The following is a 26,432-nucleotide window of genomic DNA, read 5'->3' on the forward strand; positions in this document are numbered from 1 at the left end:
CAAAACCCCCAAGAACGTGGTGAGATGAGGTGAGATGATGACACAGGGCAATGGGCTCCAAACCAACACACCTGGGTGTGAATGTGAGCATCTGTACGAAATCAGGATGGGTGACAAACCCTAAAAGACACACTGTGTGCATTAGGTGCTTTACGGAGTGACAGTGAGGGTGGAGGTGGGAGAAAGGAGACTCACTTTGGCTGAGGAGAAACAGAGGAGAGGGAGAAAGGAGGAACTCTGGTTCCGGAGAGGAGCGGGAGAGACGAAAGGTATGCTCAGACCCTGTGAGGAGGAGAGGTGTGAGGGAAGGAGAGAAGCCCAATAAGATTTAAAGACAAGAAGTGGGGTTAGGTCAGGTGAGAGTGGAGAGGAAACAAGCTGAGAATTGTTTGAGAGGAAAGGACGTTGTTAAGAAATGTGAATCGCAGTAGAGGAGGTGAAAGGAGAAGATTGTAAAGAGGAGGTACAGAGAAGGGAAGGTGATGGAGCTTGGTCATGTTCTTACCCACGGTGGGTGTGTTGGAGGCACTGAGAGAGGCGGTGGAGGACAGGGAGGAGGAGCTCTCTGCCCGGGCGAGGGGAGCAGCCAGAGGAAGACTGGCGTTGGACAACGTCTTTGGCGGGCTGAACGGCCGCACCTGGTTGGATAGACCACACAAACCCGGAAATGTAACCAATAGTAACGGATATGGCACGTTAACCCCATACAGGGTACTGTATATAGCAAGAGTGAAAAACTCTAAATAAATGTAGTCCACTATCATTAATTAATAGAAAATGGTTTCATCGATCAATGCTCTAATGCACAAAGAGATATGTTAGATGCTGGAGATACTCACAATTTCAGTGATTCCTGTGAGTTTTCCTGTGGGTAGTTTGGGTCTGGAGGAGGGTCGTGGAGGAGGCACCAGGGCTCCAGCTAGAGGAGTATTGGGTCTGGCCAGGGCAGGGACTGCAGAGGGACGGGGAGGAGGGGGTAGAGAGGGTCAATCATAGACTAAAAGCAGAAGTGAGCTACGGTATGATAAGGTAACGCCATGCTGCAATACTTGTGATGTACTTCTGATGGAATTCGAAATTAATTCAATTAATTTAAACTTCTTAGACAACAGAATCTCTCAAAGTAATGCAAAATCATGCATCAAATGCAGAAGTCACGACATGCAAATTCCAAATCATAGAATACAAACAGAAAAAAATGAACATAGCTCACAAAACTTTGGGTTAACAATTCTCTAAAGGCAAACAAGCATATGCCCCGCAAAACAAAAAACACACAAATACAAATGTATTATTCAACCAAAAAATATTGTAAATAAGATCAAAAGAACAACATTGTTATGAAAAGGTGGACATTTCAAACTGAAAAGACAATTTGAAAAACGTAAAAAAATAAAATAAAAAATAAAGTCAAAACTTCACTCAGACAAAAAAAACATTTGTTTATGGCATGCTAGAGGTTACCGTTGTTTGTTTGGCTAGCTGCTGAGGCTACCATCCCCTCTGTCAGTGCTGATAACACCTCCGAGACACAGGAGGCGCTGTCCTCCACAACCCCACTGCTCAGCGGCATCTTGTTATAGGGGTCAGCGGGGTCCTCAGAGAAGAAACGGATGGACCGGCCAGACTGGACCATGCCAATAGGAGGGTTAGACTGGGTCCTGCTGGTAGAGGGGTTTGACTGGGTCCGGTCATGGCTGACCGGGCCTGTACTCGTACCAGGACCGCAACTCTGTTGGCGTCGGAATGGCACAAAGTCATCGTTGAAGGCTATCCACTGGCTCTGGGACCAGGAGAATGCTGACTGGTCCTCTCCCTGAGGGAGCCTGGCTGGGGCTGCAGGGGTTGGATCCTGGGGGTCTAGGGGCTCAGCCTGCCGGGTGATGGGGGCACTCTGGGCCCGGGCTGGGATGGGCTTCAGAGCCAGGAAGGGGTCGTCCGGTGAGGCCTCCCATGGAGAGAAAGGTATTAGTTGTGGTGGAGGCGATGGGAGGGAGAGGGGTGACCTCTCCTTTGGTCTGCAGGCTGTCTGCCAGTGGGGGAGAGGAGAGCTCCCGTTGTAACATCACTTCAGCTGTGAGGGGCGCCGGAGAGTCCAGGGTGGGGCAGAATGATAGACACATGCCACAGATTAAGGAGAAGGAACCAAAGATATTCATGTAAACATCTTTACATTCCTACCTAATCAGGTGAATGATAATGACAAGGAGAAGTAATCAACATTTTAAAATGAATAGATTTGATAGATAGTTTTTCATTATTTTGACCTCCCCACATTATAATTGAAAGAGGAAGTGTAAAACTCTAACATAGCCTATTAGCTAGAAAGGTGACTCCAAACATGTTCACGAAGAGCAGCTGTTTAACTGGTTAAAACAAAGGTTAGCCGTGTGTTGGCAAAAATGTGTCAAGAGAGCTTACCAGCAGCTAGCAACACTTGTCGCAATGGTGCTTTATCAAAGCCTATGTCGGATACTCCAGTGAGTGTAATTTGCTCAATATTAGGAGTTGAGAAACAAACACACAGACACATTTGTGGGTTCGATTACAGGCTCAAAATGGCCAGAAACAAAGAACTTTCTTCTGAAACTCATCAGTCTATTATTTTTCTGAGAAATGAAGGCTATTCCATGTGAGAAACTGCAAAGAAACTGAAGATCTGGACAAATAAAATGTGCTTTTCTTTCAAAAACAAGGACATTTCTAAGTGACCTGAAGTGTACACTGTACAGATCGTGGCCAAAAGTTTTGAGAATGACACAAATATTAATTTCCACAAAGTTTGCTACTTTGTGTTGTTACTATGGTATACTGAAGTATAATTACAAGCATTTCATAGGCGTCAAAGGCTTTTATTGACAATTATATGAAGTTGATGCAAAGAGTCAATATTTGCAGTATTGGCCCTTCTTTTTCAAGACCTCTGCAATCCGCCCTGGCATGCTGTCAATTCACTTCTGGGCCACATCCTGACTGATGGCAGCCCATTCTTGCATAATCAATGCTTGGAGTTTGTCAGAATGTGGGTTTTTGTTTGTCCACCCGCCTCTTGAGGATTGACAACAAGTTCTCAATGGGATTAAGGTCTGGGGAGTTTCCTGGCCATGGACCCAAAATATATATTTTTTGTTCCCCGAGCCACTTAGTTATCATCTTTGCCTTATGGTAAGGTGCTCCATCATGCTGGAAAAGTCTTTGTTCGTCACCAAACTGTTCCTGGATGGTTGGGAGAAGTTGCTCTCGGAGGATGTGTTGGTACCATTCTTTATTCATGGCTGCGTTCTTAGGCAAAATTGTGAGTGAGCCCACTCCCTTGGCTGAGAGGCATCCCCACACATGAATGGTCTCAGGATGCTTTACTGTTGGCATGACACTGGACTGATGGTAAAGTTCAACTTGTCTTCTCCGGACAAGCTTTTTTCCGGATGTCCCAAACAATCGGAAAGGGGATTCATCAGAGAAAATGACTTTACCCCAGTCCTCAGCAGTCCAATCTCTGTACCTTTTGCAGAATATCAGTCTGTCCCTGATGTTTTTCCTGGAGAGAAGTGGCTTCTTTGCTGCCCTTTCTGACACCAGGCCATCCTCAAAAGACTTCGCCTCACTGAGTGCATATGCACTCACACCTGCCTGCTGCCATTCCTGAGCAAGCTCTGTATTGGTGGTGCCCCGATCCTGCAGCTGAATCAACTTTAGGAGACGGTCGTTCTGCCCTTGAACAGGCAGTTAATCCACTGTTTCCAGGCCGTCATTGAAAATAAGAATGTGTTCTTAACTGACTTGCCTAGTTAAATAAAGGTTAAAACATTTTTGAACAAACCAGTAGCTTAGTTTTTTGTTGTTGTCACCAATTCAAAGAACAAGGCTTTATAATCCTTACACGCAGTGACTTTCATAATAATAACAAATTGTTTCCATCTAAACCATTGAAACATTAAATCCAACCCTGCTATGAGACAGTCAGGCTTAGTTCACTGTGAACTGCAATAAAATGCCATCTCTGCGCAACATTAGGCAATGTGAGTGTCAGGCTATGATAGGAATGCCTGACATGTTTAAAAAGTAACTGTGAAGGGTTGGTTGTGGGTAATAAATGTGTTAGAGGATTACAGCTGGTTGAGGGGAGCTCAGTTACTCGGACTGTTTGGTGTTAGGTCATCACACCTTGCAGACACACAGCGTCACACAGAGCACTCAACTTATCAAAGCTTAGCAGGGCCTTTAAAATCTACCACTGTTTAAATTAGCTATCTTCCTCACTGGCTTGATTGAAAAAAAGTAAACATAGCTACAACTCATAACTATGAAATCCTACGATAACAGAGTGGATTTTTGGAGAGAGACACACAAAGCAAATTTTGACACAAAACGTGTTCATTTGAAAAACCAAAAATACCACCAAAAAACACAAGCAATTGTGCAACGACAAGCAATTGAATCGAATGTCGGATGCCATGTAAAGGATATTTGTAAGTGAGGTTAGACAGTTGAAAAGCTATTGGATACTTGGAAAATGATTTAGTACAGTGCAACCATACTGCTCTAAAGAGGGGCAGCTAAGATGTTACCTGGCTACCCTGGTAGAATGACAGGGGACTCGTTAATGTGTAGAGGAGATAAAGGGATGGAGAGGAAAAGACAAAATGTCTGAGGAGGAGGGGTGAAAGGAGGAGAAAGGAGTCGGATAAACACACATACAGACAGCAAAAAAACAATAACACAGCAACCAAACACAAAACTGCAAATCTTACACAGAAAATAAGACACAAAAATAACAAAAAGCAAAAGAACCAACTTCAAAGTTGGAAAGCCCCTGAATAATCAAACAACTATAAATTACAGGTTTCTCAAATGAACTGTTTGCAGTTCAGTCAGGGCTAGCTGAATGTGATGAATGTGTTATCGCCTGGAAAAGCCTCCATTGTACAGAGAGAGCTTAAAAAGCATCACAGTATCTTAACCAGGGAACTTTATGCTGCTCTTTTGGCTTTTAAGCTAGGACCTTTGACAGTAACGAGAGTGTTTGACAGCATACGTGCCAGTGGGCCTTATAGCCAGCCCTCTGACCCAAACTAGGTGCAATTAACTGTGGATTACGATTAGCCAAGGCAATGGATCAGCAGTAACGTCACTCTATATGAAAACACACACAGCCAGTCACACAATGGGCTGTGACGGTCTTGAAATTTTGTCAGCCAGGGACTGTCCCGTGGATCATTTTCATGCCAGCCAGGTAGGCTATACTCCTGTTGTAAAGAGAAGCAATGTGCTTAATATTAGGAAAGTTTAGAAAAATTATATAGTAGGCCTAGCCTATAGAAAGCTGATGGGATCCTCCACTTTTTTAATAGAGGCCATCACTCTGTTTTCTCACACAATTGCATAGCCTATAGAAATGTTGTTGCCTCTAACCCTAGGAAGCTCTTTGCCACCTTCTCCTCCCTCCTGAATCCTCCGCCCCCTCCCCCCCCTCCTCCCTCTCTGCAGATGACTTCGTCAACCATTTTGAAAAGAAGGTCGACGACATCCGATCCTCGTTTGCTAAGTCAAACGACACCGCTGGTTCTGCTCACACTGCCCTACCCTATGCTCTGACCTCTTTCTCCCTCTCTCTCCAGATGAAATCTCGCGTCTTGACGGCCGGCCGCCCAACAACCTGCCCGCTTGACCCTATCCCCTCCTCTCTTCTCCAGACCATTTCCGGAGACCTTCTCCCTTACCTCACCTCGCTCATCAACTCATCCCTGACCGTTGGCTAGAGCGAGAGTTGCACCCCTTCTGAAAAAACCTACACTCGATCCCTCCGATGTCAACAATTACAGACCAGTATCCCTTCTTTCTTTTCTCTCCAAAACTCTTGAACGTGCCGTCCTTGGCCAGCTCTCCCGCTATCTCTCTCTGAATGACCTTCTTGATCCAAATCAGTCAGGTTTCAAGACTAGTCATTCAACTGAGACTGCTCTCCTCTGTATCACGGAGGCGCTCCGCACTGCTAAAGCTAACTCTCTCTCCTCTGCTCTCATCCTTCTAGATCTATCGGCTGCCTTCGATACTGTGAACCATCAGATCCTCCTCTCCACCCTCTCCGAGTTGGGCATCTCCGGCGCGGCCCACGCTTGGATTGCGTCCTACCTGACAGGTCGCTCCTACCAGGTGGCGTGGCGAGAATCTGTCTCCTCACCACGCGCTCTCACCACTGGTGTCCCCCAGGGCTCTGTTCTTGGCCCTCTCCTATTCTCGCTATACACCAAGTCACTTGGCTCTGTCATAACCTCACATGGTCTCTCTTATCATTGCTATGCAGACGACACACAATTAATCTTCTCCTTTCCCCCTTCTGATGACCAGGTGGCGAATCGCATCTCTGCATGTCTGGCAGACATATCAGTGTGGATGACGGATCACCACCTCAAGCTGAACCTCGGCAAGACGGAGCTGCTCTTCCTCCCGGGGAAGGACTGCCCGTTCCATGATCTCGCCATCACGGTTGACAACTCCACTGTGTCCTCCTCCCAGAGCGCCAAGAACCTTGGTGTGATCCTGGACAACACCCTGTCGTTCTCAACTAACATCAAGGCGGTGGCCCGTTCCTGTAGGTTCATGCTCTACAACATCCGCAGAGTTGCCTCACACAGGAAGCGGCGCAGGTCCTAATCCAGGCACTTGTCATCTCCCGTCTGGATTACTGCAACTCGCTGTTGGCTGGGCTCCCTGCCTGTGCCATTAAACCCCTTCAACTCATCCAGAACGCCGCAGCCCGTCTGGTGTTCAACCTTCCCAAGTTCTCTCACGTCACCCCGCTCCTCCGTTCTCTCCACTGGCTTCCAGTTGAAGCTCGCATCCGCTACAAGACCATGGTGCTTGCCTACGGAGCTGTGAGGGGAACGGCACCTCAGTACCTCCAGGCTCTGATCAGGCCCTACACCCAAACAAGGGCACTGCGTTCATCCACCTCTGGCCTGCTCACCTCCCTACCACTGAGGAAGTACAGCTCCCGCTCAGCCCAGTCAAAACTGTTCGCTGCCCTGGCCCCCCCAATGGTGGAACAAACTCCCTCACGACGCCAGGACAGAGGAGTCAATCACCACCTTCCGGAGACACCTGAAACCCCACCTCTTTAAGGAATACCTAGGATAGGTTAAGTAATCCCTCTCACCCCACCCCCCCCTAAGTTTTAGATGCACTATTGTTAAGTGACTGTCCCACTGGATGTCATAAGGTGAATGCACCAATTTGTAAGTCGCTCTGGATAAGAGCGTCTGCTAAATGACTTAAATGTAATGTAAATGTAAAATGTTGTGCAACATGAGCTCATGGGCTCTCATGAAGTGTTTGATTAGATTTTCGATTACATTTGCATTAATGTCAGAGTGATTAGAGGGACAATAGAGTGCTGAGTACCAGGCAGTTAGCAAGTTTGGTAGGCTACTAATTACCATGAGCAGCATCAGAGCTTGGAGTAGCCTAATTACCATTACTTTATTTAACCAGGTAGGCCAGTTGAGAACAAGTTCTCATTTACAACTGCGACCTGGCCAAGATAAGCAAAGCAGTGTGACAAAAACAGCACAGAGTTACACATGGGATAAACAAAAGTACAGTCAATAACACAATAGAACAATCTACATACAGTGTGCACAAATGTAGTAAGATTAGGGAGGTAAGGCAATAAATAGCCATAGTGGCAAAATAATTAAGATTCCTTCCAGTCATTGGCAGCAGAGAACTGGAAGGAAAGACAGCCAAAGAGGTGTTGGCTTTGGGGATCAGTGAAATATACCTGCTGGAGCACGTGCTATGGTGGGTGTTGCTATGGTGACCAGTGAGCTGAGATAAGGTGGGGCTTTACCTAGCAAATACTTATAGATGACCTGGAGCCAGTGGGTTTGGCGTTGAATATGTAGCGAGGGCCAGCCAACGAGAGCAGACAGGTCGCAGTGGTGGGTGCTATATGGGGCTTTGGTGACAAAATGGATGGCACTGTGATACTCTACTCAGCAAACTGGATGTAGTCGGAGGCTATTTTGTAAATGACAATCGCCGAAGTCAAGGATCAGTAGGATATTCAGTTTTACGAGGGTATGTTTGGCAGATTTAATTTTGGATTGGAGATGCGTATTGTGAGTCTGGAAGGAGAGTTCACAGTCTAACCAGACACCTAGGTATTTGCAGTTGTCCACATATTCTAAGTCAGAACTGTCCAGAGTAGTGATGCTAGACGGGCGGGCGGGTGCGGGCAGCAATCGGTTGAAGAGCATGCATTTAGTTTTACTAGCATTTAAGAGCAGTTGGAGGCCACAGAAGAAGTGTTGTATGGCATTGAGGCTTGTTTGGAGGTTTGATAACAGTGTCCAAAGAAGGGCCAGATGTATACAGAAAGGTGTCGTCTGCGTAGAGGTGGATCAGATAATCACCAGCAGCAATAGTGCCATCGTTGATATATACAGAGAAAAGAGTCGGCCCGAGAATTGAACCCTGTGGCACCCCCATAGAGGCTGCTAGGGGTCCGGACAACAGGCCCTCCGATTTAACATACTGAACTCAATCTGAGAAGTAGTTGATGAACCAGGCGAGGCAGTCATTTGAGAAACCAAGGCAATTGAGTCTGACGATAAGAATGCGGTGATTGACAGAATTGAAAGCCTTGGCCAGGTCGATGAAGACGGCTGCACCGTACCGTCTTTTATCGATGGCGGTTATGATATAGTTTAGGACCTTGAGTGTGGCTGAGTTGCACCCATGACCAGCTGGGAAACCAGATTGCATAGTGGAGAAGTTACGGTGGGATTCAAAATGATTGGTGATCTGTTTGTTAACTTGGCTTTCGAAGACTTTAGAAAGGCAGGGCATGATGAATATAGGTCTGTAACAGTTTGGGTCTAGTGTGTCTCCCCCTTTGCAGAGGGGATGACCGCGGAAGCTTTCCAATCTTTAGGGATCTCAGACGATACGAAAGAGAGGTTGAACAGGCTAGTAATAGGGGTTGCAACAATTGCAGCGAATCATTTTAGAAAGAGAGTCCAGATTGTCTAGCCCGGCTGATTTGTCGGGGTCCAGATTTTGCAGCTCTTTCCGAACATCAGCTATCTGGATTTGGGTGAAGGAGAAGTGCTTGGGAAAGTTGCTGCGGGAGGTGCAGAGCTGTTGGCCGGGGTAGGGGTAGCCAGGTGGAAAAGCATGGCCAGCCGTAGAAAAATGCTTTTTGAAATTCTCAGTTATCGTAGATTTATCAGTGGTGACAGTGTTTCCTAGCCTCAGTGCAGTGGGCAGCTGGGAAGAGGTGCTCTTATTCTCCATGGATTTTAAAGTGTCCCAAAACGTTTTGGAATTAGTGCTACAGGATGTAAATTTCTGTTTGAAAAAGCTAGCCTTTGCTTTCCTAACTGACTGTGTAAATTGGTTCCTGACTTCCCTGAAAAGTTGCATATCGCGGGGGCTATTCGATGCTAATGCAATATGCCACAGGATGTTTTTGTGTTGGTCAATGGCACTCAAGTCTGGAGTGAACCAAGGGCTATATCTGTTCTTAGTTCAACATTTTTTTATGGGTCATGCTTATTTAAGATGGCGAAGAAATAACTTTTAAAGAACAACAAGTCATCCTCTACTGACGGGATGAGGTCAATATCCTTCCAGGATACCCGGGCCAGGTCGATTAGAAAAGCCTGCTCGCTGAAGTGTTTTAGGGAGCGTTTGACAGTGATGAGGGGAGGTCGTTTGACCACAGACCCATTACGGACGCAGGCCATGAGGCAGTGATCGCTGAGATCCTGGTTGAAGACAGCAGAGGTGTATTTAGAGGGCAAGTTGGTCAGGATGATATCTATGAGGGCGCCCATGTTTACAGATTTACCTGGTAGGTTCCTTGATAATTTGTGTGAGATTGAGGGCATCTAGCTTAGATTGTAGGATGGCCGGGGTGTTAGGCACCCCTGTTTAGCAGTAGGACAGTACGAACTCATAAGATAAATGGGGGGAAATCAATTCACATATGGTGTCCAGGGCACAGCTGGGGGCTGCGGGGGTTCTATAACAAGCAGCAACAGTGAGAGACTTATTTCTGGAAAGGTGGACTTTTAAAAGTAGAAGCTCGAACTGTTTGGGTACAGACCTGGATAGCGTGACAGAACTCTGAAGGGCTATCTCTGCAGTAGATTGCAACTCCGCCCCCTTTGGCAGTTCTATCTTGACGGAAAATGTTGTAGTTGGTGGATGGAAATTTCCAAATTTCTGGTGGCCTTCCTAAACATGACTAAATGGTCATGTGGAATTTGACTGCCATCATGACTCGTGACCGCCAGTGGTAATACGGTCACCGTAACAGCCTTAGTCACACACACGGTTTTGATAGTCACACCACACCACATAAACCTTTCCACTAAAAAACAGGTTCTCACATATCTGTACTGGAGTGAGGCAGGACAGAGTGAACAAGAAAAAGTAGGATGTAAATGAGATGCAAAATAAAGTAAACATACATGTAAGTACAACCCCCCCTCACACACACATTTGAAGACAGCCAAATGCATACTAATCAAAACTGTGACAAGAATTCCACCCAAAAAATCTGTAAAATGAAATACACCGCAAAATAAAGGTATGAACAAAACCCCCTCACATGACACCTTTAAGTCAAATTTTAAACAAATAAAAAATAAAGGTCACATCTATTAAAAACTCATAACCAATACAAACAGTACACAAAACATTAGCACTGGAGAGTTCCCTGTCAACATAAGATATGTATGAGGAAGACTGATGTCAATGTGTAATGTGTACACAGTAGGAGCTTCTAATGTTGTTGAGCTCTGCAGGGGACTGCCTGGCCTACCTGTGGAGCTGTGTGGGGTTATGTCTGTATCAGTAGTAGTCTGAGATAATAGTGAAAACATGACCTAAACGATTGGCACCCTCGATAAATGAGAAAAAATAAATTAGAAAAAAAAGACTATAAAATAAAATTTACAAATACTGAGCTATATTCTGTGCAAAACATACATTTTAATGATATTATTTTATACTAATACAATTGCTAAGAACATTTGATTTTGTTAAAGCAAGTAATGAAAAATATAAAAAGATATGGGTAAACATTATAGGCACCCCTGTTTTCAATACTCCGGCACCCTCCCCTTGTAAGGACTAAGCTCTTTTCTAAAATGTTTTGTAAGATTGGAGAACATATTGGGAGGGATCATAGACCATTCCTCCCTATACACAGTACCTTCTGAATGTACAGATTCCCCTTCACTTATTCCACATTTTGTTGTGTTACAGCCGGAATTCAAAAGGGATTAAATATTGACTAAATATATTTTTTAGATCTCACCCACCTACACAAAATACCCCATAATGAAAGGTCTAAAAACATTTTTAACACAAAATATATATAGTCCCTTCTTGACAGCAGAGAGAAACATTTATGTTTGAATGTTAATTTCTTGAAATTCTACACATTTTGCCTTGGGGCTTGCAGAAAAATGTGTTGTTTTAAAGCACGTTTCATGCAATTCTACTCATTTTGCCATGGGGTGGAGAGATGTCGTTGCAGTTTTGAAGATAAATTCCTGCAATTCCACACATTTTGCCAAAATCAAAATGGGGGCACCCTGGGGGTCAGGGCTCCTGGGCATATGCCCTACATGCCTGGTGAGTATCGGATATAATTTCTAGACTAACTGGCTAGACTAATTTACTAATCTAACACTTGTTAGCTGACATGGCTAATTGAGTGACTGTTAGGGACTGACATTACAAGAGAAAAACTGCTGATGCACAAGCACATTTTTTAATTGCACGTTGTGCATTCTACTATTCTAATAAGTTCAGACCCCGACTGAGATCATAAAAAAATATATACAAGGGCCTCCCGAGTGGCGCAGTGGTCTAAGGCGACCGGGAGACCCATGCAGCGGCGCACAATTGGCCCAGCTTCGTCCGGGTTCGAGGAGGGTTTGGCCGGCAGAGATGTCCATGTCCCATCGCGCACTGCCCGGACGCAGTGCACGCTGACACGGTCGCCATGTGTACGGTGTTTCCTCCAACACATTGGTGCGGCTGGCTTCCGGGTTAAGTGGGCATTGTGTCAAGTTTGTAAGTCGCTCTCCAATTTGTAAGTCGCTCTGGATAAGAGCGTCTGCTAAATGACTTAAATGTAAATGTAAATGTCAAGGAAGCAATGCGGCTTGGTTGGGTTGTGTTTCGGGGGACGCACGGCTCTCGACCTTCACCTCTCCCGAGTCCGTACGGGAGTTGCAGAGATGAGACAAGACTGTAACTACCAATTGGATACCACGAAATTGGGGAGAAAAAGGGGGTAAAATGTATAACAAAATACAAATATTAAATAATTAAATGTACACACACACACACACACACACACACACACACACACACACACACACACACACACACACACACACACACACACACACACACACACACACACACACACACACACACACACACACACACACACACACACACACACACACACAAAACCCCATGGTTGGCACCGAACTCACCCAGCCACCCACAGGAAACTCTGTTTAAACAGCTCTGGAAAAACATGGTGGGTGGGGGCGGGGCTTACCTGTCGATGAGGAGGAGCCTCCCAGGGTCGGGCCGAAAGGATCCAGAGAGAGAAGGTCATTATTGAAAGCAGGCCTACTGCTGAGAGAGCGACAGAGAGCAAGAGAGTGAGCGAGCGCGGGACAGGGGGAAGGGAGGGACAGGGGGAAGGGAGAGGTAGGGATAGAAAGAGACATGGAAATGAGAGCAATTACTAAACAGTGAGAGAAGGGCACTAAAGGGTGTCAGTCAAGGAGCTTTTACTGGGAGTGTTTCTGAGCCCATTTTTAACAGTGAAAGTTAAGGGACATCAACTTACTCGTTGAAAGACACTGGAATCCTGGTCTTTCCCAACTCATCGCCTGGTTGAGGAAAGAACATACAAATTACAGACTTAACCTCGGCACACACACACACACAAGGTTACATAGGTGCAGAGGAAAACCCTGTCTCATACATACCCAACCAGACACGTACATAAAACACACACTGCAGAGAGCCCATGTTAAAGGACAGGGCTGCAGTGCTCTGCGTGGCTCAAACTAGAATGTGTGTTTAGGTGCTATGTGAAGCAGAGGTTTCCCACCAGCAAGACATTCCTTTGACACATATTTGTTCAGATCTACATCAAACTACTTAAACTTATGTGTATCCTCTCTAAGACCGTGGCAAATATAGCCACAAAGCCGCATATCCATAGTGTTAGCAAAGCTCTAGCTTTAACTAGAATATTCTAGTTTTGAAGAATTTCTAATAGCATTGGTATTATGTCATGTTATTATGTTCGCTTTAGCTGTAGAGAACAGAATAAGCCAAGGTACTGTATGGTCCTCTAGCCTAGCTTGTGGCAGTTGGACTGGGGTGGAGGTCAGGAGGACTACCTGGCATGTTGTGTGGTGGTGGGAGGTCAAACTAACTAGAGAGGTACATAGTACTCACCTGGCATCTGAGAGCCTAACCCTGGGGTGGAATACACTCCTAAAAGCCCTGAGCACGTGTAGAACACATGGCTATCAATTTCTTATCTCTACCAAATATACCCAGTAACAGTCTTAAGGATTGAACTATCACTCTTAACCTCTATCAAAAAGTTGGAGGATTAGCCTGAACTCTATCAAATGGATAAAATACTTTAAAACTATAACTTGATATGATGGAAATATGAATAAAGGGATCATAAAGTGATGTTATTTAAACCTTCAGAAAGTATTCATATCACATTCAAAATTGATTCGTTTCTCAACCATTTACACAAAATAGCCCATAATGAAAAAGTGAAAACATGTTTTCAGAAAATGTTGCTAATTTATTGAAAATGAAATACAGAAATATCTCACACCTGAGTCAATAATTAGCACCTTTGGCGGCTATTACAGCTTTGAGTTGTCTGGGGTATGTCTATATCAAGCATTTCACTACACTCGCATTAACATCTGCTAACCATGTGTATGTGACCAATAAAATTTGATTTGATCAGTTTGCACATCTGGATATGAAGATTTTCTCCCATTCTTGCCTGCAGATTTTCTCAAGCTCTGTTAAGTTAGATGGGGAGTGGCAGTGAACAGCAATCTTCAAGTCTTTCCACAGATTTTCTGGGCTTTGGCTGGGTCACTCACATTCTTGTTCTGAAGTCATTCCAGCATTGCTTTGGCTGTATGTTTGGGTTCATTGTCCTGTTGGAAACTACATCTTTGCCCTAGTCTAAGGTGTTTTGCACTCTGAACCAGGTTCTCAAAGGATTTGCCTGTATTTGGCTCCATTCCCTGTTTCCCCTATTATGTTTATAATTTAGTAGATGCTCTATCCTAACCAGTCTCCCAGTTCTGCTGCTGAAAATAATCCCCATAGGATGATGCTGCCACCACGCTTCACAGTAGGGATGGTATTAGACAGGTGATGAGCTATGCCTGTTTTTTTCACTTTGCATTCAGTCCAAAGAGTTCAATTTTTGTCTCATCAGACCACAGAATCCGTTGCCTTATGCTTTCAGAGTCTTTGACGTGCATTTTTGTAAACTCTCATAGGAGTGGCTTCCATCTTGCCTCTCTCCCATATGGCCCAGAATGGTGAAGTGCTATACTGTTGTCCTTCTAGCAGGTTCTCCCATCTCAGCCAAGGAATTCTGTAGCTCTGTCAGAGTGGTCATTGGGTTCTTGATCAGCTCCCTGACCAAGGTTCTTTCGCCGTTGCTCAGTTTGGTCGGACGGCCAGCTCTAGCAGGGTCTGGGTAGTTCCATATTTTTTCAATTGCTCTTGGAGATTTTCACAACTCAAGAAATTGTTTCATACCAATTCCCCAGATATATCTAGGAGATCTACAGCCAGTCCTTGGACTTCATTGTGTAGTTTCTGCTTTGACATGCACTGTCAACTGTGGTACCTTATATAGACAGGTGTGTTTCTTTGTAAATCATGTCCAAACAATTGAATTGGCCACAGGTGGACTTCAATCAAGTTGTAAGGATTCAAAGGAAATTGAATGCTCAATTTGGAGTGTCATAGAAAAGGGGCGTGAATACTTATGTAAATGAGATTTCTGTATTTCATTTTTTTTAAAGAAGAAAAAAAAGAATATGTTTTCACTTTGTCATTATGGGGTATTGTGTGTAGATGGTTGAGATATTAAAAAATATATTTATAACATTTTGAATTCAGGCTGTAACAACAAAATGTGGACTAAGTCAAGGGGTTTGAACAATGTATACAGTACATGTATAGTGTGTATAAATAATATACATAATATATTATTCTTTCCTCATTCTTTACTTGCTAACCCCCACTAATACTTCATAGTGAGTTTACAGTTTGAGACTACGTGACTTGTTGCATTCCTCCATAGAAAATTAATTAACTTGTTCAAGCAGTAATTTGTCCAAGCAGAAAATCAAACGTAGGAAAATATACAAAATTGTTGCCAAAGCGCAGGAGGAAAAATATAATTTCTGACATGCAAAACAGAAACAAGCAATTAAGCAATTCATCTTACTCGTAGCTTAGAGGGGGAATGGAAGTCATTTCTCAAATACACACATAAAAAACAAACTATGTTTACTTTCGCTGGGGATGTGTTGGTTTTGGAGAGGTCGCTAGGATTTTGGGAGAAAAAAAGAGCGAACCTCTTCAAAAATGACCGAGCTAAGAAAAATGAAGTTGAAAAGTCAAATGGTAGCCCCCCTGGTCGCAGCCACAGAAGAGGAGGAAAGAGAGAGAGCGAGAGAGACAGAATCACAGAGAGAGAGGAGTGTAAAATAAAATACTCACTGGATTGATTCCTTCGCATCTGACCCTGAGAATATAAACACACTAATTAACTACAGCACAGATAAGTTACATACACTGAACTTCAGCCCTCATTCTCTACAACAACAAAAAAATGACTCCCTAGCAAATCTAGAACAAACCAAAGATCAGGGAAAGTACATTTGAAGTAGATACCGTAACGTATGTAAAACATGTTTGTACCTGGAATGTGCTAGAAAAGCATCCGTACTTAGATGTCATTATCACAGACTATAAATGATTTTAAGGCGTGGCTTAAGTACTGCCTAGCCTTAGGACAGGTATTGAGCAGAGCAGGTGTCAATTCACTTTTGCCTGTTTACAGGGTTACTTAAAATGACAGCACAAAGTTCCTCAATGTATTGCTCTTCAAGAATCAACACTTGAGTAATAACTTACTTTCTGAATTATACTTCCTAAAAACAGAGATGTGCGGTACAGGCTATATTTATCAGTGGTGACACGATACTCGCAAGACCCCCAAATTGTCCCAAACAGTTAAGAGTATACACTGAGTATACAAAACATTAAGGACACCTTCCTAATATTGATTTGAATGCCCCTTTCCCCTTCAGAACAGCCTCAATTTGTCGGGGCACCGACTCTACAAGGTGTCGAAAGCGTTCTTTAGGGTTGTTGGCCCATGTTGACTCCAATGCTTCCCACAGTTGTGTCAAGGTGGCTGGATGTCCTTTGGGTGGTGGACCATTCTTGATACACCTAGGAGACTGTTGAGTGTGAAAAACCCAGCAGCGTTGCAGTTCTTGACACTAACTGGTGCACCTGGCACCTATTACCATACCCTGTTCAAAGGCACATTGTGTAAATCTTTTGTCTTGCCCATTCTTCCTCTGAATGGCACACATACACAATCCATGTCTCAACTGTCTCAAGGCTTAAAAATCCATCTTTAACCTGTCTCCTCCCCTTCATCTACCTTCTATACTGATTGCAAAGGATTTAACAAGTGACATGTATAAGGGATCATAGCTTTCACCTGGATTCACCTGGTCAGTCTGTCATGGAAAGAGCAGGTGTCCTTAATGTTTTGTACACTGTGTAATTGATACATGGAAACTTTATTAACTTTTTTTCACACCAGTGTTAAAAGACAGTAAATCACGGGATTAAGCCTCAAACGCACATAACACATTAAACCCAGGGGGAAGGATTCAGCTGCACAGAACAGACAGGACACAGTCTCTAACCCTGCACTGTGATCAATCAGGTACTACATACAGAGGGAGAGACAGACAGACCGACACTGCTAGTCTAGGTCCCTAACAGAGGACATAAACCAGTTGTCGTGGCAACCAACAGAAGATCTGCATGTACTTTTGTGTGACCCAATGGAAACTAAGACCATCAATCCCAATAAAGCCTTTATTGACACACTGAAAAAGATAAGGAGAGGGAAAAAGGGAAGAGGGAGAAGAAGAGAACCAGAAGGGGGTTTAGAGGGACGCAGCTAAAGCGTTAAACCACCATAGCGCTGTGAGGTCAGGGTTTAGTCCCACAGGCACTAAGCAGCAAATGAGTTCAATCACAGCTGTAGCCAGCAACACAAACTCTACAGATCTCCACACACACACACACACCTTATCAAGACTTCTATACACAGGCACACAAAAAGCACAGAAGTGTACCGGGAGAAAGACGAACAGCAACGAATGGGGAGGAAGAAGGAAAAGGAAAGTGTCTTCAATAATTCACACCAGATGATGCAATGTTCGTCTCGTCACCTAGATTTTTTTAACTTAAGAACTTTGAGCACAGAACATTTCCTTCAACATTAAAGTGGGGAAAAAAAATGGTGGAGAGATTTAAAGGAGGTATCGATAAAAGAGAAAACATGGAGGGAATAGTCCAGTATTTAGCTGAAAGACAAAGTAGAAAAAGAAACAGTAGGTTGCTGTTTTCTGTCGTTGGACTGAGAAAATATTATTTGTAATGAACCAAGTCAGAGGTTCAGGCCGTGGAAAAGCCATAGAATGTTTTTCATCAAGATACTCCTTAATGCTTAGAAAATATAAATAAATTATCCATAAATTTAGGAATTTTCGCCAAAGTGGAATCACTCTGTTTAAAACAAACTGTATGAATAAAATATACCTGGAAAAACATTTCTACACACTTTGTCACATTTAATGGGCGACTAAACCCTATAAAGTGTGCATAAATAATCACATACAAGTAATGTCCAAACCAAGAAGCAAAATGACCCTAATAAAACAAGAGCGCAAAAGACCAATAGAGAGAGAGATAAAGAGAGCGTGGCAGAGTGAATGAGAAAATGATAGAGAGAGATTCCGTGACAGTTGTTTAGTGAGCAGTAGGACTCCTCTCGCTGATATGGGGAGGGGGGGGGGACTCACACGACCTCTTTTAGACTCAGCACACTGAGCGTGCCCCCTACCGGACACAAACACGCACATAGTAGTGAAGTTTAATGGCAGTCGCTAATTCTAACCTGAGCAGGCAGGTAGAGAAAGACGGAGAGAGAGAGAGACAGAGGCTCAGACATTGAGAGATTTTATGGCTAGTCAGTTAAGGTTGAACGGAGAGAGCAACTCCAGACAGAAAGATCAAAGGTCAGGCCAGGCTTTGCGTGCAGTGCAGCTCTGACAGTCTCTGCATGCCAGCGCCTCCTATCCCATGCCATGCCATGATGTGACAGCAGGGTGAAGTGGTGTGTGTTTGTCTACTGCCTCTACTGTGTAACACCACGCAACTAACTATACAGAAGCGGCATCCCTGCTGCCGTCTAAGCCGGGGGGGGGGCGGTTCTACTAAGCTAGATGGAATTGTTTTAAGAAAGTCATACCAAGGATTATTTAGCTCTTTGATTTTGAAACATATACAAAAACATTTGATTAAAATTATGTTTGGCCTTGCTGCTATTAGCCCATACAAATGCATTGAATAACAGATTCACCAAAAAACAGATTCACCAAACAATTCAACAAAAATCTAAAAAGGAAGTAAGTTCTGAAGTGACTGTCCAATATCTGAGAGATGGAAGAAAGATCAGGAAACGTTTATTTAACAAAAATGTATTTAACCTTTCCACGCGTGAATTCCAAATATCTCTAACGGTCGTTCCCAGCGTGAGTTTTTCTTTTTATGTGCGTGCTGTCAGAATGCACTCACTGTTGCAAAATGTGATTGTTATGCAACAGGACAGTTCACCCACGCTGCATTCAAACCAAGGCACGCTGCCTGCTAATTATCTATAGGCTACGTTTCAACTGACCAATTTCAAATTATTTTCTAACAAGTTTTATTTTCTAACAACAGTTTGAATTGAGGTGTGTTCCGCCTCCTCATTAATTCACATAGAAGTAGCCCATTTCACTGTTGAGGAAAATTTAGCTTTGAGATTTTACTGAGCCGGACAAACATTTCTCTTCGACAAGAGATCAAGCACAAACTTTTTCCTCCCTGGCACATTTTCCGGCTGGCACCCGCATTGCTTTCACTACTAATAAATAACTTTGGACGTGTGCGTTCCTATCAAAGTGCCTTATTACGTTATCATTATATTTTCTGAACATTGTGTTGACGTTTCTTCTGTAGCACACCGTATGAATGTATGGAGCATAATGTGTTTACTGTTTTATTCACATATTTTCAAGTACTGGTGACAAGTCATGCATTCCGATTTTGCATAGATTGTAATGGATACATACTGTATGATGTGTGTAAAATACTTTTTTGAAGGTTGTACTGATTATGATGAGCTAATGCTAAGTTAATTGCCAGCTATGTGTGGTGCCATGTTTACAATGCAATCTGGCCAAAGATGTTATAACAAAATGAGGTGAAAGGATGGTTCACTCAACTTTCAAGTAAACTGAATGAATGATGGAAGTGAATGATGGTAGACGACACACCCCCTTCAACATGCATACTGTAAACAGACCCAACTCATCTTGTAACTTCTAATCTTTGGTTGACACGAAAAAACAAACATGGCAGCGAACACAACTACACATTGTCTGATAACTTCAGATAAAAAAATAATAAAAAAAGTGGTTTACTCAATGATTTCGATCACTGGTGAGGTCACCTGTGGTGTGATGAATTGTAAATAGTAATTATTATTAGCTAATTCATATTATGGTTTCTGTCACCAGAGAGTTAGCTAAATATGACCGCCTGTGTTAGGTCACTCTTTCCCCAGCGCTACGACTAATTGTGTTATGCTGTCGCTACTTCTTTGAATGTCTGAACATTGCATCCAAAAATAAATGGCTCACATTGAGGACGCAACGTTGTAAAGACTGTCTGTGCAAAATGTTTCTGTGAAAAAAACAGTATGGCCAGCTCAAACACTGACTGTTGCGTCAATCGTAAGTGGACGTTCTAAATAAGCGTTCTAATCACACCGGTTTGAGCGTACAAACACACGACAAAGTGTTAACCCTTTATTTTTGGCACTAAACAGTCTAAGCTATATGGAATTGTTTTAAGAATGCTATACCAAAGATCATGTTGCTATTAGCCCATACAAATGCACTGAATAATAGATCCACTACATGTAACAACAGATACCCCCCTCTAAAAAATCTAAAGGAAGTTTGTTCTGAAGTGTCTGTCCTATATCTGAGAGATATAAGAAAGATCAGGAAACATTAAAAAAACAACAACATATATTTAACCCCTTACAGTCTCCATATATAAACACACTACTTCCATATAAATAAAAAAAAACAGGAACCGGGAGACCTTCAGATGAGTCTCGTCAGGCGTGTGGGCATCGTCGAGAAAAATAACTGATACGTTGTGATACGTACAACTGATACGCACCTTTCCACAGAGGGGTATAGTGTGTAGCCCAAACTGTTTGGACGCTACAGAAAGAAGTTGACAGATCGGCAGGACTGACAAGTCCCAAGACGCTTGTGGGGTGGGGGTCATAAAGTACAGAGAACACCACCTCTAGCTCTATCTTTCAACACAGATGGAGAAGTGTGACATCGGCAGATGGGGTGAAAAAAACAGGTATCTCTAGTGACTCATCTTAGAGAAAAGAGACAATGGTCCAAACAGGAAGAACGGAATACCTCAGGAACGACTTTCAAATATGAATGATACAGTGACTGTCTGATAATGTTTGTCAGCAGTAGAGCTTTTTGATAAGTACCCGTTTCCCAGAATTTACAGGTGAAATACAATGTACTGTTGCCCCCTAGTGTTAGAGAGGAGATGGGACAGACAGACGGACAGAAACTGTACTGCTCCTCAAACAGGCAAAAATACTAAGGTCAGTGAATGGGTCCAGATGAAGTGTACAGAGGAAACATCTTATGGAGTTAGGTAGGATACAGATCAGAATAAATTTGTTTTGTATGTACATGCCTAAAGTGATAATGGTAGTACTGTATATCACTTCCTTGGTCTTAACATTTTAACTCTACCTACATGTACAAACTACCTCGACTAACCTGTACCCCCGCACATTGACTTGGTACCTCCTGTATACAGCCGCGTTATTGTTATTTTATTGTGTTACTTTTGATTTTAACTTTATTTTATTATTATTTAACTTTATTTAATTATATTTTATTTATTAAATAGTTTCTTAATTATATTTCTTGAACTGGATTGTTGGTTAAGGGGTTGTAAAGTAAGCATTTCACGGTAAGGTCTGCACCTGTTGTTTTCGCCGCATGTGACAAATAAAATGTGATCATAATATATTGTAATATATAATAATAATAATATCACCATTAAGCAAATGCTTTTATCCAAAGCAACTTAGCCATGCGTGCATACATTTGACCTACGGGTGGTCCCAGGTATCGAACCCACTATTCTGACATTGCAAGCACCATGCTGCTCTACCAACTGATCTAGAGAAGACCAAAACGTTTGTGACTGTCTACAATATGTGTGTGGAATCTCTGACAGAACTGTGGAGCAACAGGTTTCTATCAAATTAAGTTGTAAAGACTACAAAATTGACGTACCGTGGTTGGTGGCGACAGGCTGATGTTTCCGATGGAGGCCTTGAGTTCGTCGATGGTGGCTCGGCTCTGGTGCGTCCCGTTGTTGGGCGCCACCGGCTTGATCTCCACGCGGAACTTCCTGGGTTCATCCTCGTCCTCCGAGTCACTCGATGAATAGAACGAGTTCTCTTTGGCATGTGGAACACACGGTTAAGGAGCAGAACAGATCATAACACACAGCCAGACTGATTAGTGGCTCTATGGCAATATAGTGGCTTCATGGGGATACGGTAACATGAAACCAACAGTTACATCTTATTGAATGCATATTAGAATGGGATCGGTGCAAGAAGGAATGATAAGATGCGTTTGAATACAAAGAGTTTTTGAACAGTGTAAAGCATTGAGGAGTGTTGGAGGATATCATTTTCGTTGCGGTCTTCCGGTCTGATACAGAAGCCATCTTCGTCAACCGTGGGGACATTCTAGAAGAGACAACAAAATATTGGGTCATTTAATGCACATAACTTGCTGTGGTATTTTGCTGTTAGTGTGTGTGTGACACTCACAGCGTTCTGGAAGTCTATGGTGCCATAGTACCCAGGAGGAGCTCCGTTGGCATTATTCTACAGCCCAGGAAGAAGAGAGAGGGACAGGCAGAGAGTGAGAGAGGCAGAGCGAGAGAGGGGGAGAGAGGCAGAGAGCGAGAGAGGGGGAGAGAGAGAGAGGATTACTATAACTTCAACAAATTTCGTTACTTTGACAATTTCTACAATAATTGACAAATGTTTGCAATACTATTGCATGATGACAACACTACAAAATAATTCACTAGTATAATAACCCAGTATCATACATACTATTGAATTAATGTCATTCAAATAAATTCCATTTTAAAGTATGTAACTAAAGGGTACTCACAGCAGCTTCAACTTCTGTCGACTCCCTGAGAACATGCCAAAAGAAACAACCAAGAGTAGTTTCATACTCATAAAAAAAAGCCATGGTCATAAAAGTTAAACATTTTATCATGGAGTCCAACGAAGTTAAAGGAGTATCATTTATCAGGACACCAAACCTGAGTTACATGAGTAATTGATTATTTGTTATTTAAATTTGTATTCTGTGTATTTTTCAAATAACTTGGCCAAATCAACTACTTCTATTGGAAGTATTTAAACGTATTTTCTAATCATATCCTATAAATAGCCTACTATTTCAAAGAGTTTTCATTACTTATTTCAAATACTATTTTCAAATACATGGGAGTGTATTTGAGTCTGCGCATGAGCATTTTCAAATTCTATCTGAATACGTATTTCGAAACGTATATGTGAAACTACTTGAGATATTTGAAATAGTCGAACCTGGGTCTGCAGGACACCACCATTAAAAAGCAAGATCATTTGAATTTATCTTGGATAATTTGAAACAGAATCATTCAGTTAAAAGCCATCCCATCCTATTCCCAGACAGTGGAAAGTACATAACTAACAGTATAAAAAATGACTTACAAATCCTTGATAAATACTTTTCAAAGTGTAAAAAGTAGAATCTGTACACTCACGTGGAGTCTGTGTCCTTGTTGTCTTTCCGGCGGCCAGGGAACGCATATGTTTTTCTCTTTCTGGGTTTGGCTCCTAGAAACAAACCAAAAGAGTGCGTGTGAGACTGAACAAATGTATTTGTTTTGACAAATATGAGTGACAAACTCCAAACCAAAAAAAGTGATAAATCATCAACTTTTAGAAACACTCATAATTCTTCAGATTTATCACAATTGAGCTGGGAAGAGGTCGGACAACTTAAAACATCTAGACTTTAAGTGTCACCACTTATTTGCAAAATATAAAGTCTAACTTTTCACATTTATTTCAGATTTTCATCCAGTTCTCGGGTTGGTTTGCTTGTTTCATTGAGGTGGGAATAGACTATAGAAAAGCAGAGTGTGTGTGAGACTTACCTTCAGTGGCGATGGCAGTGTTGCACTCCTCAAACTCAATAGGACCTGATAAGACAGAAACAATCATTTAGGTTAATTTGGCATTCAGAGGGGCTGCAGTGGCTCACAGGTCTGCTTACCCACATCCTGACCCTCACATGCAGTCAGAGCCAGTCCTAGCCTTTTAGGGGAACGAAGTGAAATACGTTTAAGAGTTAATTTCCAGCGATTTTATGCAGTTTGCCATGGGGCGTAGAGAAAACGTGGTAGTTTTAAAGAAAGTTTGCTGCAATTCTACACATTTTGCCATGAATATTTAGCCATTTTATTACTGATTTCACGCAATTTGACCCATTTTTGCGATGGGTTGGGGAGAAATGTTTGCAGTTTTGAATAATGAATAATCCCTTCTCTAGAGTCTCCTGATAAGACAGAGACAATAAGTTAGGTTAATTTGGCATTTAACGGTCATGGAATTTTGGATGACAGTAACTGTCCAGCCAAATGACCGCTGTCATTGTAATAACCAGCAAAACATATATTTTTTAAACGCACATTTTCTCCTCTCTGGACTACATGTGCTGACAAAGAGATATAATTAATAGAATGGGTATCCTCATTCAAGTCAATGATGGCAAAACGGGTAGACTAGCGGTCATTGCGAGTGTACCCATAGGAAGTAAAAGCAGGAAGTGCACCCATCAATGTGCCGTGATTTGTGGTTTAAACTCAACTGACATAAAAAATTAAAAATAAATCCATTGCATGAGCCACATCAGTTAACATCATTTGAATGAACATTCTACAACACCATGAAAATTATTACATGACAATACCAGGCAGCCATTGCGAGTTTACCAGTCAAATTGACAGGTTTAGAACATCCATGCCCTGCTGCTGCTACATTGTGGGCAACCAACTCATTTGCTACAACAACTAGCTTGTTTTCGCAAGTAGCAGCAAAGTTTCAATAAGTTGTTAAGAGTCCATGTTACTGCAGAAACGGACTCAACTGAATGAATGCCCGGCCGTCCGCTATTCAGTCAGCAGTTTGCTCCACAAAAACCATTTAAACGGTTAAATTGTATTTTCATGACAGTCTTCTTCCATAACCGTCGGTCACATGGTTATACGGTAGTTGTGCGAGCCCGAGGTGAATGACCCTCTGCTCGCAGTGTTGTGTATGTTGCGCACGCACACACAGCTTGGCAGGAACAGACAGCATCCGGTCAGATACACACACACACACACACACACACACACACACACACACACACACACACACACACACACACACACACACACACACACACACACACACACACACACACACACACACACACACACACGGTAAATTGTCCATGCTGATCCTAGAGGGCAGACAGTGTCCTGATCTGCCCTTCTCGTAAGCGAGAGCGCACGCACACACTAAAACACACAGAGCTTGTGAGTTGGCTCCATCTCAGTCTTCACAAACCAATGATAATGCATATAGTGATAATTCAATAAGTAGGTATGTTGTTTTTTTTAAACAAAAAGGTAAAGTCTGCCTGGAGGAATGACCTTGATATAATTTGGAGCCTAACTTGATAAAAAAAAACTAAAATATTAAAAATCATACATAAATGAATAAGAAAACCCCCTGCGAAAAACAACAAAGATCTTGCTTAATTTAATGTTCATCAATTATGCATATTTACCTCTGAGCTCTTTCACTTGGAATGCCACGAGTCTTGAGAAAATGCCTCTAGTATCTCTATGCTAGAGGCGTCACTACAGGCCCTGGTTCGATTCCAGGCTGTATCACAACCGGCCGTGATTGGAAGTCACGTAGAGCGGCGCACAATTGGACCAGCGTCGCCTGGGTTTGGCCGGGGTAGGCCGTCATTGTAAATAAGAATTTGTTCTTAACTGACTTGACTACTTAAAAAATAAAGGTTGAATAAAAAAATAAAAGCTGTGGGGAAAAGCAACACTTTTCTATGCGTGTCAATAGTACAAGGCCCCATATGACATTGGCACAATAGGTCAGACAGTCAAAAGCTAGTGTGAAATGGTGACTTTTACCTTGTTTTACGTGATTTTTTTTAGAGGAATAATCTATGAACAATAAATGAATTCCTATTAACATAAGATTAAAGTGGTATAGTCTATAGTAGGTGGAATAACTATGATTTTATTCATTTTGTTATCTATTTTGAACGTTGATAAAGCAATGTTGGGATTCCGTGACTACACAGCCTACTCATCAGAACACAGATCCGTTCCAAGTGCCTTTCTGGGCATTTTCCTTTGTATTTATCTTCTTAAAAGCTCATGCACAACACACAGTCTGCGTTTACTAGCCTATACCAGACCATGGAAAGAGAAAGAAGAGAGGGGAGGAGACCAGCCTTGGGCATGATTTTATTTCTATGGAACCCAAATGCCTTGACCTGAAAAAACAAAGCTAATGATATTTTAGTCAAACATATACGGCAACAGCGGTTCAATGCAGCCTTCCCCAGAGAACGTCAGTCGCGGGCAGAATTGACGCATTGTTCAGGGCGCGCAGAGCTTGGAGAAGCGGCGAGTCACGAGAGGCACGCATCACGCCAAGTGAAGTGGATAGAGTTCACCAATGACCGATCTACTCTACTGTGCAATATCAGACCGTCTACGGTTAGCTCTTCACCGCCGGCTAACAC

General features: G+C 42.8%; 1 protein-coding gene across 5 annotated transcripts in view; it reads right to left on the reverse strand.

Annotated features, from left to right (window-relative positions):
* The window catches only part of LOC124007566 (F-BAR domain only protein 2-like), a 101,167-nt gene that overhangs the window by 21,177 nt on the left and 53,558 nt on the right, over positions 1-26,432 (reverse strand). For 2 of the 5 annotated variants that reach the window (XM_046318235.1, XM_046318234.1), the window contains exons 9-20: positions 23,767-23,811; positions 23,371-23,443; positions 22,725-22,749; positions 22,373-22,429; positions 22,228-22,288; positions 21,825-22,000; positions 15,835-15,859; positions 13,510-13,557; positions 12,890-12,932; positions 12,593-12,672; positions 840-952; positions 506-638 (exon numbers count right to left, since the gene is read on the reverse strand). In XM_046318235.1, the coding sequence (XP_046174191.1) occupies positions 506-638; positions 840-952; positions 12,593-12,672; positions 12,890-12,932; positions 13,510-13,557; positions 15,835-15,859; positions 21,825-22,000; positions 22,228-22,288; positions 22,373-22,429; positions 22,725-22,749; positions 23,371-23,443; positions 23,767-23,811 (879 nt within the window). Of the gene's footprint in view, positions 1-195; positions 283-505; positions 639-839; positions 953-12,592; positions 12,673-12,889; positions 12,933-13,509; positions 13,558-15,834; positions 15,860-21,824; positions 22,001-22,227; positions 22,289-22,372; positions 22,430-22,724; positions 22,750-23,370; positions 23,444-23,766; positions 23,812-26,432 lie in introns of all 5 variants that reach the window. The other 3 variants (XM_046318231.1, XM_046318233.1, XM_046318232.1) reach the window with 3 other exon arrangements.

The sequence above is a fragment of the Oncorhynchus gorbuscha genome, linkage group LG20, assembly GCF_021184085.1.
Source record: "Oncorhynchus gorbuscha isolate QuinsamMale2020 ecotype Even-year linkage group LG20, OgorEven_v1.0, whole genome shotgun sequence".
Classification (NCBI taxonomy): domain Eukaryota; kingdom Metazoa; phylum Chordata; class Actinopteri; order Salmoniformes; family Salmonidae; genus Oncorhynchus; species Oncorhynchus gorbuscha.